Genomic DNA, 13,436 nt, shown 5'->3' with positions numbered 1-13,436 from the left:
CTCAGTGAGGTTGGATGGAGAGCGTTTGTGAACACCAGTTTTCAGTTCTTTCCACAGATTCTCGATTGGATTCAGGTCTGGACTTTGACTTGGCCATTCTAACACCTGGATATGTTTATTTGTGAACCATTCCATTGTAGATTTTGCTTTACGTTTTGGATCATTGTCTTGTTGGAAGACAAATCTCCATCCCAGTCTCAGGTCTTTTGCAGACTCAATCAGGTTTTCTTCCAGAATGGTCCTGTATTTGGCTCCATCCATCTTCCCATCAATTTTAACCATCTTCCCTGCCCCTGCTGAAGAAAAGCAGGCCTAAACCATGATGCTGCCACCACCATGTTTGACAGTGGGGATGGTGTGTTCAGGGTGATGAGCTGTGTTGCTTTTACGCCAAACATAACGTTTTGCATTGTTGCCAAAAAGTTCGATTTTGGTTTCATCTGACCAGAGCACCTTCTTCCACATGTTTGGTGTGTCTCCCAGGTGGCTAGTGGCAAACTTTAAACGACACTTTTTATGGATATCTTTAAGAAATGGCTTTCTTCTTGCCACTCTTCCATAAAGGCCAGATTTGTGCAGTATACGACTGATTGTTGTCCTATGGACAGAGTCTCCCACCTCAGCTGTAGATCTCTGCAGTTCATCCAGAGTGATCATGGGCCTCTTGGCTGCATCTCTGATCAGTCTTCTCCTTGTATGAGCTGAAAGTTTAGAGGGACGGCCGGGTCTTCGTAGATTTGCAGTGGTCTGATACTCCTTCCATTTCAATATTATCGCTTGCACAGTGCTCCTTGGGATGTTTAAAGCTTGGGAAATATTTTTGTATCCAAATCCGGCTTTAAACTTCTCCACAACAGTATCTCGGACCTGCCTGGTGTGTTCCTTGTTCTTCATGATGCTCTCTGCGCTTTAATTGGACCTCTGAGACTATCACAGAGCAGGTGCATTTATACGGAGACTTGATTACACACAGGTGGATTCTATTTATCATCATTAGTCATTTAGGTCAACATTGGATCATTCAGAGATCCTCACTGAACTTCTGGAGAGAGTTTGCTGCACTGAAACGTAAGGGGCTGAATAATTTTGCACGGCCAATTTTTCAGTTTTTTATTTGTTAAAAAAGTTTGAAATATCCAATAAATGTCGTTCCACTTCATAATTGTGTCCCACTTGTTGTTGATTCTTCACAAAAAAATACAGTTTTATATCTTTATGTTTGAAGCCTGAAATGTGGCAAAAGGTCGAAAAGTTCAAGGGGGCCGAATACTTTCGCAAGGCACTGTAAGTAATACTTTACACCACTGTTAACGGATTTACAGTATTTTGCCTGGTAAATTGTTTTCTCCCAATGTTTATATGACCCCCAAACAGGCCCATTCTTGCCTGTATACGCCTTTTATACCTCCCGTGCGCATGCCGTGGACGAGTGGTTGTAGTGGTGTGCAGATGTGGGTGGTTGTCTATTTTCATAATTCCAGTGAATATACACCATAACAAAAATCCATTATTCATTTGTTTAGGCAGATCCTAAGAAACATAAGACTAATAAAAAACATTTTCAAAAGGATAGAGTTTAATTATGTTACTGGTCTGTGCAGCCTCTATGGTTGTCGCGTGCACATGAAATCAATATTTATTTTGTTTATTAAACAGAAAAGACACAGTCACACATTTTATAGTAGGCTAAGAATGAAATAACAGAATAAAATACAAAGAATATCCCACACAACTTGCATCATGGCAACATAAAAAAATAATATTTAACAGAGCCCAAATTAAACCCGATTATTTTTTTCATCTACGTGTCACCTCTTTCCAACCCTCACTCTGCTTTGTTAGGGAGCAGGCGTAGGATATTACATTGAGAATATCTTCATCATGACACCGATAGAAAATAATAGCAATCTATATTTTCAAAAGCATTGGAGTCTCGTGTTCCTACTGCGTGTGATCAGGGCTAATAAATGAGCCAACTAGACAAGATGATCATGAGCGGCACTCACCTCAATTGTAGGCCTATTATAACAATTGGATGACTTTGCGAGTTTAAGTAAACAATCATTTGATGCCTTCAATTGCATTAGCCTACTTTATTCCAATATTTTCATCATTCAGTGATATTTGTTTCCACAGTTGTGGTTAAGAAATTAGTGCATGTGGTGGGCTATGCGAAGAGATGGGTGAAGTGACATGCCTCGCAAAGTTTCTAACTGCCAGGAAGATAGTAGTAACGGCCGCTGTCTAGCAACCATCAAGAGCTTTAGAGCGTAGTGCGTGGTAATTCCGCCACAGGATTTTATGGCTACATTTCATACTAAGCCGTAGGCAGAACTTTACCGTAATCATGACTAGGTCGGTTGGCGGAAATAAACATATAGGCTTTGTCGCGGGCAATACCTTTCTTATATAGAGAGAAGTCGGCATAAAGTTTGCAGAATGCTAAAGTTGGTGGAAAAATGTCTCGGTTTGAAAGGTGTATATGTTCCAGTGGAGGCTGCTGAGGGGAGAACGGCTCATAATAATGGCTGGAAGGGAGCAAATGGAATGGCAACAAACACCTGGAAACCATGTCTGATGCATTTAATACCATTCCACTCATTCTGCTCTAGCCATTAGTACGAGCCTGTCCTCGTCAATTATGGTGCCACCAACCTCCTGTGATATGTCCTAACACTAAACGTCCCCCAATAGATCATAAAAGTAGTTAGAAATGTGTATAAAAATGGCTTAGGGTCCAGACGTCCATCTGTCTGTCTCAGGAAGACTTCAGCAGTGAGATGCCGTCCATGTCCAGCTCAACTGGATGAACACTGAAGTCTCGGAGGCCCTGGGACACAAAAACAGTCAATGTCAGCTGAAACGCTGAGCATAGCTGAACTCTGCTTTTAAATGGGTTCTTTTGGTTTCTTTTTATATTCAAGTTTTAAACACATAGGACTGATATAACTTTGCCCTGTTCATTCCCTGCCATCTTCATTTGAACTATTCCTGATCCTTTCAGTATATCGCCATCTGTCTATATGCTCACTTGTGTGTTGTTGAGGACCTGACGCACTGCCTCCCCCTGCTGTGGCTGGCGGGTCAGCAGATAGAGGAAGCCCCCTCCGCCCGCCCCAGCCAGAGTCTGTCCCAGGGCCAGCGGGCGCAGGGCATCCATCATGGTCCGCACAGCTGCCGGCTCACACCCCGGAGCCATCACCTTCTTCTGGCCCCAGTAACGCTCCAGACAAGCCCCCAGCCTGGGGAGAGAGCCTAGGGGGAGATGGAGGGGAGAGGGGTTAACTTATATCATTCATCGAAAAGACTGACTTAAGAAAAACTTTGTATTTTCAAAAAAGAATTGTAACTTAGAAATCAGGCCTTTTAGTCTGTATTGAGTTTAAATCTCCACTGTAATAAATACAACACTTTCTGGCTGTGTGCTAGAACACCTTGTTAGTGCTTTAGTAAAGTTTAGGGTTCAAAAGATTGCTTTAGGATTTAATGAGGTTCTGTAAAGTTCCTTTAATATATTTACGCCAAGCAGACAAGGGCTGTGGCGGTCATGACATTTTTCAGCATGCGCCCATGTTGAAACAGGTGCAGCAAGAAAGAAATCTGACAATTAAAATATGCAGCCCCACTTAGGTACGAGTTTGAAAGACCATTCCTCTCCCTCTCACCTTCTGTACAGGCGCGGGCACACTCTTCTGCGTTGTCCACTAGCTGCCCAGCGTTCTCCACGATGGAGGGCACACGGCTGTACCAGCGCCGCACCGTGTCCTGCACAACAACATGGCAGCCATTTTAGAGACGAGACACCCAACATCCTTGAAACTGCACCAGGTGTACATCTCAGTAGCGTGAAGTTGCTTCCTCTCCTTGGCTATTCCTCTAAGTAGCTGCATCAGTTGACGTACTGTTTTGATCATGTAGTTTTGAAAGGTTTGTGCTAGTAAATATATGGTACATGTGAAATGACAAAATGCCTGCAGCACTGAGAGGAAGTGTTCTACCACAACTGTACACTGTAAACAGGAAGTGATCAGAAATATTATTGTGGAAACAGGAAGTGTGGATGCTTGGTGCAAATATATTAAAGGAACTTTACAGAACCTCATTAAATCCTAAAGCGATCTTTTGAACCCTAAACTTGACTAAAGCACTAACAAGGTGTTCTAGCACACAGTCAGAAGGTTTTGGATGTATTACAGTGGAGATTTAAATTCAATACAGACTAAAAGGCCTGATTTATAAGTTACAATTTTTTTTTGAAAGTACAAAAAGTCAGTCTTTCCAATGAATGGTATAAAGTTAAGGGGTTAACATTGTGACTTGGAATAAGGGGATGGTGGAAGGCTGGATGGCTAACCTGCAGCAAGTTTCGTGCAAGCCGAGTCTTGCCGGTGTAGACCAGCAGGAGATGCTGTTGCAGTGAGAGCAGAAAGTCGTCGGAGAGAGGGAGACGTTCCACTTCCACCCGGAGGGGGAGACAGGCTTTGGAGCGCGCCACCTTTACTCCCCCCACCAAGCCTCCGACCTGGTCCTGCCAACCACCACCTCAGGAAGGAGACCGGGAGAGAGAAGGAAACAGAATGAGTGCATCATAACAAATAACATATCATATATTATTCTATTAATATAATATGCCATTTAGCAGACGCTTTTATCCAAAGCGATTTAAAACCCTTTGACACGGGTGGTCCCTGCTGTGTACGCTCAAACCGGTTTGATTAGAACACTTCATTAGAATGTCTAGTTACGATTGACGTGTTTGAGCAGGCCACACTGTTTTATCACAAAAAAATGTTGCAATTATCATTGTGTTATATAGGCTACATTGGTCCTAGCGCTAACTGAGAAGAGAGTGAGCTAACACAACCTGTCATATTTAGCCAACTCTCAGCTGATAGAAACCATAATACGAATTAACAATTACTATTTACACTTCATCACACCACAGATGGAGCTCACCAGTGATCAAAATAATTGAGTAAAACCCTTTCTAAAAGTCTAAAGTAGTCCTATGGTGGGTAGTTGTGCACTCCGCCATGGTTGTTTTTCTCCATCAACCAAAGATAAGAGATGACTTGGGTCTGTTTGCAGTATGCATGTTAAAGACAAAGGGGGTGTGTTGTCTACCATCATTCACTTCCAGAAGTTCTCGAGTGAACCATCCCTTCACCTTGCTATAACATATTTTGTCTGACAGACGTTTTCGTGACTCAGAATGCATTGAATGATGTCAACAAACATGGCTCCACACATAGCCGGCAAACATCTTAGCAAAATATATTTATAACTGACCCAAGCTGGTTTATCTGTGTCGTTTACAGTGGGAGCAAATGAAGCATAGTGGGCAGAACAAGGAAGAAGGTGAGCAAAGCCAAGCATGAGCTAGTGAGATCCTATTGGCGCATTGTAGCGTATATTTGCATTTTCAGTCAGGGAACGCCTCTGTGAAGAGTGCGTGTGCACAAACTCAATTCGAACTTGCATTCTTAAACAAATGTATTGAGATCAGATGTTTCATAGATGAGAAAATGACCAAAATCTCAGCCCAGTTTCACTACTAACGACTGGACTTCCTCTCACTTCTATGCTTCACCATAGGGATGGTGCCAGGTTTCATCCAGACGTGAAGCTTTTGCATTCAAGCCAAAGAGCTCAATCTTGGTTTCATCAGTCCAGAGAATCTTGTTTTTCCATGGTCTGAGAGTCTTTAGGTGCCTTTTGGCAAACTCCCAACGGGCTGTCATGTGCCTTTTACTGAGGAGTGGCTTCCTTCTGGCCACTCTACCATAAAGGCCTGATTGGTGGAGTGCTGCAGTTATGGAAGGTTCTCCCATCAACACAGAGGAACTCTAGAGCTCTGTCAGAGTGACCATCGGGTTCTTGGTCACCTCCCTGACCAAGGCCTTTCTCCCCCGATTGCTCAGCTTGGCCGGGCGGCCAGCTCCAGAAAGTGTTGGTGGTTCCAAACTTCTTCCATTTAAGAATGATGGAGGCCACTGTGTTCTTGGAGACCTTCAATACTGCAGAAATATTTTGGTACCCTTCCCCAGATCTGTGACTCGACACAATCCTGTCTCGGAGCTCTACGGACAATTCGTTCAACCTCAAGGCTTGGTTTTTGCTCTGACATGCACTGTCAACTAACTGTGGGACCTTTTATAGGCAGGTGTGTGCCTTTCCAAATCATGCCCAATCAATTGAATTTACACAGGTGGACTCCAATCAAGTTGTAGAAACATCTCAAGGATGATCATTGGAAACAGGATGCACCTGAGCTCAATTTTGAGTCTCACATCAAAAGTTCTGAATACTTAATTAAGTAAATAAGGTATCCGTTTTTTTACTTTGAATACATTTGCAAAAAATTCAAAAAACCTGTTTTCACTTTGTCATTATGGAGTATTGTGTGTAGATTGACGAGGATATGTATTTATTTAATCCCTTTTAGAATAAGGCTACAAAATGTGGAAGAAGTCAAGGGGTGTGAATACTTTCTGAATGCACTGGATGTGTTGAGTGAGTGAATGAGTGCGTGTTATCTCACCAGTGGTCAGCATCTGCTCCAGGTGGAGAACAGCGTGAATGAGGGAGTCTGTGTCGTAGGTTCGCCCCGTGCATCTGTAAACGGCTGCCAGCACCGCTCCTGCCAAGATACTACTGGTACCTGCAGGTGCAACAACACGCAGTAAGAGAGATAACGGGGAGAAAGATGGAGAAAGAGTGAGAGAGGGGATGTGAGGGGAAGGGGAGAGAAGGGTGAAGGAGTGAGTGGGCAATGTGTGCGGGACTAGCCCAATTCTTGTCATTGATGACCAAGTAGTGTTTTTTGCTTTTTCTGCAGCACCACAACAAGAGACAATGTGGTGGTTTATGTGTTATGAGACGCTGACACTGCCCCATGGTCATGTGCATTAGGCACCAAATGGAAGAAAACAGACAAACAGGGAGGGACTACTTAGACTCTCTAATAAAAATGTCTTGCAAAATGTTTTCTGTTACATGCCCTATTGAGCACAAGCCATTGCTCTTCTCACCCAGTCCTGAACCGTGCGGCAGGAGGGACCAGGTGTGGATCTCCACCCCTCCGCCCCAGCGCTGAAGGAGCTGCTCATCCAGGGACTGCCGAGAGGGATAGGTAACCAGGCCGCTGCATACACACACTGCCTTCAACAGGGCAGCTGGGACACACACACGGTAGCAGATGACCAGATATGACCAACAGGGATGTAGTGTAGCGTAAAGACACCTCAATTCTGTTTATGCCCTCTTTTCATTGGTGAGCATTTACTGTTCACAGTGACAGCTGCCAGTTTTACCACAACATTATTGATCACAAAGCATGACTTGGACCATGATCAAAGACAAAGTGATCAAACATGACAACTAGAAATGTGCCTTTATGAAAAACTGGATCACGCAATAGCAGTCAGACAGCACAAGGATATAGAATTATTATTAAGATCATTTCAAAAAAATACATGGAAATGCCACACAAGACTCCACACACACTTACTGATCAACACGGCCCACATACACTACCGTTCAAAAGTTTGGGGTCACTTAGAAATGTCCTTGTTTTCCATGAAAACATAGATGAAATGAGTTGCAAAATGAATAAGATATATAATCAAGACGTTGACGAGGTTATAAATAATGATTTTTAATTGAAATAGTAAATTATGTCCTTCAAACTTTGCTTTTGTCAAAGAATCCTCCATTTTCAGCAATTACAGCCTTGCAGACCTTGGAATTCTAGTTATCAATTTGTTGAGGTATTCTGAAGAGATTTCATCCCATGCTTCCTGAAGCACCTCCCACAAGTTGGATTGGCTTGATGGGCTCTTCTTACGTACCATACGGTCAAGCTGCTCCCACTACAGCTCAATAGGGTTGAGATCCGGTGACTGTGCTGGCCACTCCATTATAGACAGGATACCATGACTGCTTCTTCCCTAAATAGTTATTGCATAGTTTGGAGCTGTGCTTTGGGTCATTGTCCTGTTGTAGGAGGAAATTGACTCCAATTAAGCGCCGTCCACAGGGTATGGCATGGACGTTGCAAAACAGAGTGATAGCCTTCCTTCTTCAAGATCCCTTTTACCCTAAACAAATCTCCCACTTTACCACCACCAAAGCACCCCCAGACCATCACATTGCCTCCACCATGCTTGATAGATAGCATCAAGCACTCCTAAAGCAACTTTTCATTTTTTCTGCGTCTCACGAATGTTCTTTGTGAACCGAACACCTCAAACTTAGATTCGTCTGTCCATAACACTTTTTTCCAATCTTCCTCTGTCCAGTGTGTGTTCTTTTGCCCATCTTAATCTTTTCTTTTTATTGGCCAGTCTAAGATATGGCTTTTTCTTTGTAATTATGCCTAGAAGGCCAGCATCCCAGAGTCACCTCTTCACTGTTGACGTTGAGACTGGTGTTTTGCAGGTACTATTTAATGAAGCTGCCAGTTGAGGACTTCTGAGGGGTCTGCTTCTCAAACTAGACACTAATGTACTTGTCGTCTTGCTCAGTTGTGCACCAGGGCCTCCCACTTCTCTTTCTATTCTGGTTAGAGCCAGTTCTGTTCTGTGACGGGAGTAGTACAAGATCTTCAGTTTCTTGGCTGTTTCTTGCATGGAATGGCCTTCATTTCTCAGAACAAGAACAAACTGATGAGTTTCAGAAGAAAATTACTTGTTTCTGGCCATTTTGATCCTGGAATCAAACCCACAAATGCTGATGCTCCAGATACTCAACTAGTCTAAAGGCCAGTTTTATTGCTTCTTTAAATCAGGACAACACTTTCCAGCTGTGATAACATAATTGCAAAAGAGTTTTCTAATGATCAATTAGCCTTTTAAAATGATAAACTTAGATTAGCTAACAACGTGCAATTGGAACACAGGAGTGATGGTTGCTGATAATGGGCCTCTGTACGCCTATGTAGATATTCCATAAAAAAAAAAAAATCTGCCGTTTCCAGCTACAATAGTCATTTACAACATTAACAATGTCTACACTGTATTTCTGATCAATTTGATGTTTTTTTAAATGGACAAAAAAATGTACATAAAAATGCCCATTTAAGTCTTACCAGGTGCATATGGCACACAGTGGTCTTTCAGATCCTCCAGCTTCTCGCAAACTGTCTCCATGGCGATAGCATCATCCTGCACTCCGCTGGAACTGACCAATAGCAGACGGGGCTCTTTGATGCGACGAGCTCGAGCACCAATGGGCCGTCTCCCGTCAACCTTCACCGCCACGTTGACCACTGCGCCGCCATGTTCAAAGGCAATGGGCGGAGTGTCGCTCCAGCCACCTGTGGGATAGAGCCTATTGTGAGAAGTACTCCTACGGGCTTTGTGGCAAGAGAACGCAAACTGATATAGGACAAGGCTAATGACTTTCCATTCAATTATATGTTAAACTAAGCATCTCATAGCATTGTTGGGTTCCAGTTTGAAATACTTGCTATACTAGACGTTAATGGGTACATGTATGAGGAATGTATATGGTGGGGTCAATGGAGGTTGGATAAGAGCCAGGGGTTTGGCATATTACTAAGTAAGGGAAAGGCAATCACATGGTTGCGGTCACTGATAAGGGTGGAGAGCTGTTGATTAGTGAGGAATGGGGGGGGCCGAGGTCAGGTCAGGTCAGATGAAGGGAGAAGGAACAGTTTATTACCCACATCACTTAACTTCCTGCCTAGCAACAAATATGTAGTGTTTAGAGAAAAGGAGGAGACGCCACCTAAAGAGGGGTTTAAATACTTGTGCTGGTGAAAACACGTCTTTGCAGCTATTTGACACAGTGGGTGAATAAACTTGGTTTGAGCTTTGACTAGATGTCCGTTAGGTTCTAAATAAACAGAGTAAAAACTAACGGCATGTTTTTAGGGGTATTGTCCCGGTTTAAAAGAGTAGGGATAACTCCTCAAAAGAGATTTGCCATTAGAGTTTGACTAAGGGAAGAGTTTCCCAAACTCGGTCCTCGTGACCCCAAGGGCTACACATTTGGGTTTTTGCCCTAGAGCTACACAGCTTATTTAAATAATCAACTAATCATCAAGCTTTGATCATTTGAATCAGCTGTGTAACATTAGGGGAAAAACCAAAAAGCGTACTCCTTCAGGTCCCGAAGACAGAGTTTTAGAAACGCTGGTCTAGGGGTGAAATAGAACAGGGCCGTTGACTCACCTGAGAGGTCCAGTCTGGCAGGACACTCCACATCTTGCCATTCCCCAAGGGGCGGGACCTCACCTTGACCAATGGAGATAAATCTCTGTGATAACATCACAGCCTGTCGTAACAGCACCTGCCCGGCCGCCTCATAGTGCCGTGCAGCACGCACCAGCAAGTCTGGCCTGCAGGGGGCAATCATATACTGTCACTTCTGACCTAATTGAAATATATTATAATAATTAATGGTTTTCCTTCTTGACCACAGACTTAAGGAATTGATATTGCAGAGAGTAAGCATTATGGTGCAAACATGCATATGTTAGCAGTCCCTACTAATGGAGGGTTAGTAGTTAATAGTATCAGTATGGGTCTGACCTGCTGAGCCATTTGGCTCTCTCGGTGGCCAGGGCCTGGACGCCACCCAGCAGGTGTCCCTTCTCCAGGATGGAGAAGGCATGGCTCCAGGCGGGGTTAGCAGCCGGCCCGCTCCTCAGCCCGCCTCGGCCCTCCCCGGCCAGGCAGGCCAACACGTCAGCTATACAGGCCAGGCAGCGGGCCGCCACTCCCAGGTTCTCCCTGCTGCCCGCTGCAACTGGAGCACACAAGATTACTATCGTCATTGAGTGCGTGTCAGCACATAGATAACAGTAGGTCTACTTGGTCTCCACCAGCCTTTTTTCCATTCTTATGGCTGTCTGACAGCAAGAGTGCAAAATGAGCCTGTATAATGCATTCAGGCACCTGCACCCCCAGGAATTCACACAAACACACATTTAGAGAACATAAACTTCAAGTGTTGAAAAGGTGAAAGAAATAAGATGGGGCCTGAGACACTAACTCCTCCGCACTGCAACTCCTTGTGTCTGCACTGCAACTCCTTGTGTCTGCACTGCAACTCCTTGTGTCTGCACTGCAACTCCTTGTGTCTGCACTGCAACTCCTTGTGTCTGCACTGCAACTCCTTGTGTCTGCACTGCAACTCCTTGTGTCTGCACTGCAACTCCTTGTGTCTGCACTGCAACTCCTTGTGTCTGCACTGCAACTCCTTGTGTCTGCACTGCAACTTCTTGTGTTCTCACGGTCAAATAAAGGGACATCAATACTCACTGGAGTCTAGTGTGCAGAGGAGCTCCTCATGCTGGCCTCCAAGCACGGCAGCTCTGAAGCTGGGCAACAACCCACGATCGCTCTGGCTCTTCAAGTTGTCCATCACTCTCCTCCTCCCCACCTGGAAGAACAGTGCCTCCCTCCAGCGCAGCTCCCCCTCCTGGTCAGTAAGGGAAAGTACCTCTCGGAGAGAGAGCCTCCACACGGCCCTCCACTGCTCCAGTGCCCCCGGCCCACCCAACAGCCAGCACACCCCCACCTCCAGCCCCACCGCACCCCCCCGCGGCTGGAAGACTGGGAACAGGCGGGCCTCCATGAGGGACTGGGACCTCCCGGACCACCACAGATCCTCAGGCCTAGGGAGAGAAAGAGCAGAGGGACCCAGCAAATATAACATTCATCATTCCAAGGGTCCAAATCATGAGCAGAGTAGGTTAGCAGTCAAGCTAACACGCTTACTGTATTCCAGTGCGGCTGTAGAGGTCACTCCATCTGTGATTCAGAAAGGTGGCACCATCGTCATCGCAGGAAACCTATGGGAAGGCAAGGTCTGTAAGAGACCAACAGACATTCTAAAACAGCCTCTGTCCACAGTCCTACCATTCAGATGGTGAAATATCTAAAGAAGGTGGAAGGGAGGAGGAGAGAGAAGACAACGCCTTGCTACCTTAAGATCATCGTAAGCCCCCAGCACCGTATAAACAGTAATCTTTATCTCTCCCAGTTGTATGTGGTGCCCTTGGATGATGTGGTCATTGGTTAAGGCCAGCTGCTGGATGTGCGAAGATGAGGTTACTTCCAGGCCTGATAGTAAACAACCTGAATGTACCTCCACTGGTCCCTGGGAGAAGAGGTCAAAGGTCATACAAAATCCCAGCATACGAGGACACGGTGAAATCAATGTTTTAAGTACACATTTTATTCTATGTTTGAGTTCCTCCAGACCTGAAGGTGGCAGTGCTGGATTACTGCTCCTGACGCAACCCTGACGTCCCCCTCCAGAACACTGTTGATCACCCTGCCTCCATCACTCACACACTGAGTATTCTGAGGACAACACAGAAATACATGGACAGAAATACATGGACAGATATTAAACACACACATTGCTTGGTCCAGGGTTGGGTCCAGGGTTTTGACCAAGGTTGGGATCAATTCAATTTATTTTTCCTGACACGTTTATGGCAGCTTTATGTAGACCTTACGAGTGAAGGGTTACCTAGTACGCAGTGGAAGATCCTAAGAGGAGGAAGAGGACCTTGCTCCTCAGTGAATTTCATTAAAATGAAATAGTGAAACAATAAAACAGTGATCCTTGTTAGTTAAAACTATTCTAAATATATTCACAAGTCACCAAATAATTAATTTAAAAAAACACTGTTTTGCTATTGAAGGTCTACAGTAGCTTTAGCAGCACTCTGTAGGGTAGCACGTGGTGGAGCCGGAGGACAGCTAGCTTCTGTCCTCCTCTGGGTACATTGACTTCAATACAAAACCTAGGAGGCTCTTGGTTTTCACCCCCTTCCATAGACTTACACAGTAATTACTTCCGGAGGACGTCTTCCAACCTATCAGAGCTCTTGCAGCATGAACTGACATGTTGTCCACCCAATCAAAGGATCGGAGAATGAATCTAGTACTTTAAGTATACTAGTACTGAAAGCATAAGCTTCAGATTGCTAGCACTGCAGCGCATAAAATGTGGTGAGTAGTTGACTCAAAGAGAGAGAAAGGCAATAGTTGAACAGATGAACAAATTCATTTCTTCCAGAATAAAGGAGAAGCAAGAGAGAATGAGCTAGCTGAATGCAACTAGCTAGTTTAGCCTACTCAAACAGAGAAGAATGCTAGAGTATGTTAGCTAGCTGGCTATGGCTATCCAACACTGGAACTCTTCCAAGTCAAAGTAAGCTTTAGGTTTTATTAATTTATTGCCAAAGGGGCCCGCAAATGTAACTGCTAAGCTGCTTTGACTGTACTGCATGATTGTAGTGGGTTTACAAATGCATTAGTATAGTAGCTACATTACATGACCAAAAGTATGTGGACACCTGCTCGTTGAACATCTCATTCCAAAATCATGGGCATTAATATGGAGTTGGGTCCCCCTTTGATGCTATAACAGCCTCCACTCTTCTGGGAAGGCTT

The 13,436-nt window shown here is 44.5% G+C and overlaps 1 protein-coding gene across 3 annotated transcripts in view; it reads right to left on the bottom strand.

Annotated features, from left to right (window-relative positions):
* Positions 1–1,558: 1,558 nt before the first annotated feature.
* Positions 1,559–13,436, bottom strand: part of fcsk (fucose kinase) — a 48,432-nt gene continuing 36,554 nt past the window's right edge. For 2 of the 3 annotated variants that reach the window (XM_029758508.1, XM_029758510.1), the window contains 13 exons: positions 12,234–12,335; positions 11,956–12,129; positions 11,748–11,821; positions 11,289–11,644; positions 10,557–10,773; positions 10,197–10,363; positions 9,089–9,316; positions 7,032–7,175; positions 6,542–6,661; positions 4,355–4,542; positions 3,666–3,765; positions 3,032–3,255; positions 1,559–2,830 (listed from right to left, as the gene is read on the bottom strand). In XM_029758508.1, coding sequence (XP_029614368.1) covers positions 2,759–2,830; positions 3,032–3,255; positions 3,666–3,765; positions 4,355–4,542; positions 6,542–6,661; positions 7,032–7,175; positions 9,089–9,316; positions 10,197–10,363; positions 10,557–10,773; positions 11,289–11,644; positions 11,748–11,821; positions 11,956–12,129; positions 12,234–12,335 — 2,166 coding nt within the window. In that variant the 3' untranslated portion in view covers positions 1,559–2,758. Of the gene's footprint in view, positions 2,831–3,031; positions 3,256–3,665; positions 3,766–4,354; positions 4,543–6,541; positions 6,662–7,031; positions 7,176–9,088; positions 9,317–10,196; positions 10,364–10,556; positions 10,774–11,288; positions 11,645–11,747; positions 11,822–11,955; positions 12,130–12,233; positions 12,336–13,436 lie in introns of those variants that run through there. The other variant, XM_029758509.1, reaches the window with a different exon arrangement.

This window comes from Salmo trutta, chromosome 7, assembly GCF_901001165.1.
Source record: "Salmo trutta chromosome 7, fSalTru1.1, whole genome shotgun sequence".
Lineage (NCBI taxonomy): Eukaryota > Metazoa > Chordata > Actinopteri > Salmoniformes > Salmonidae > Salmo > Salmo trutta.
The sequence above is the reverse complement of the archived record's forward strand: the minus strand, read 5'-3'. Positions and strand labels throughout refer to the sequence as shown.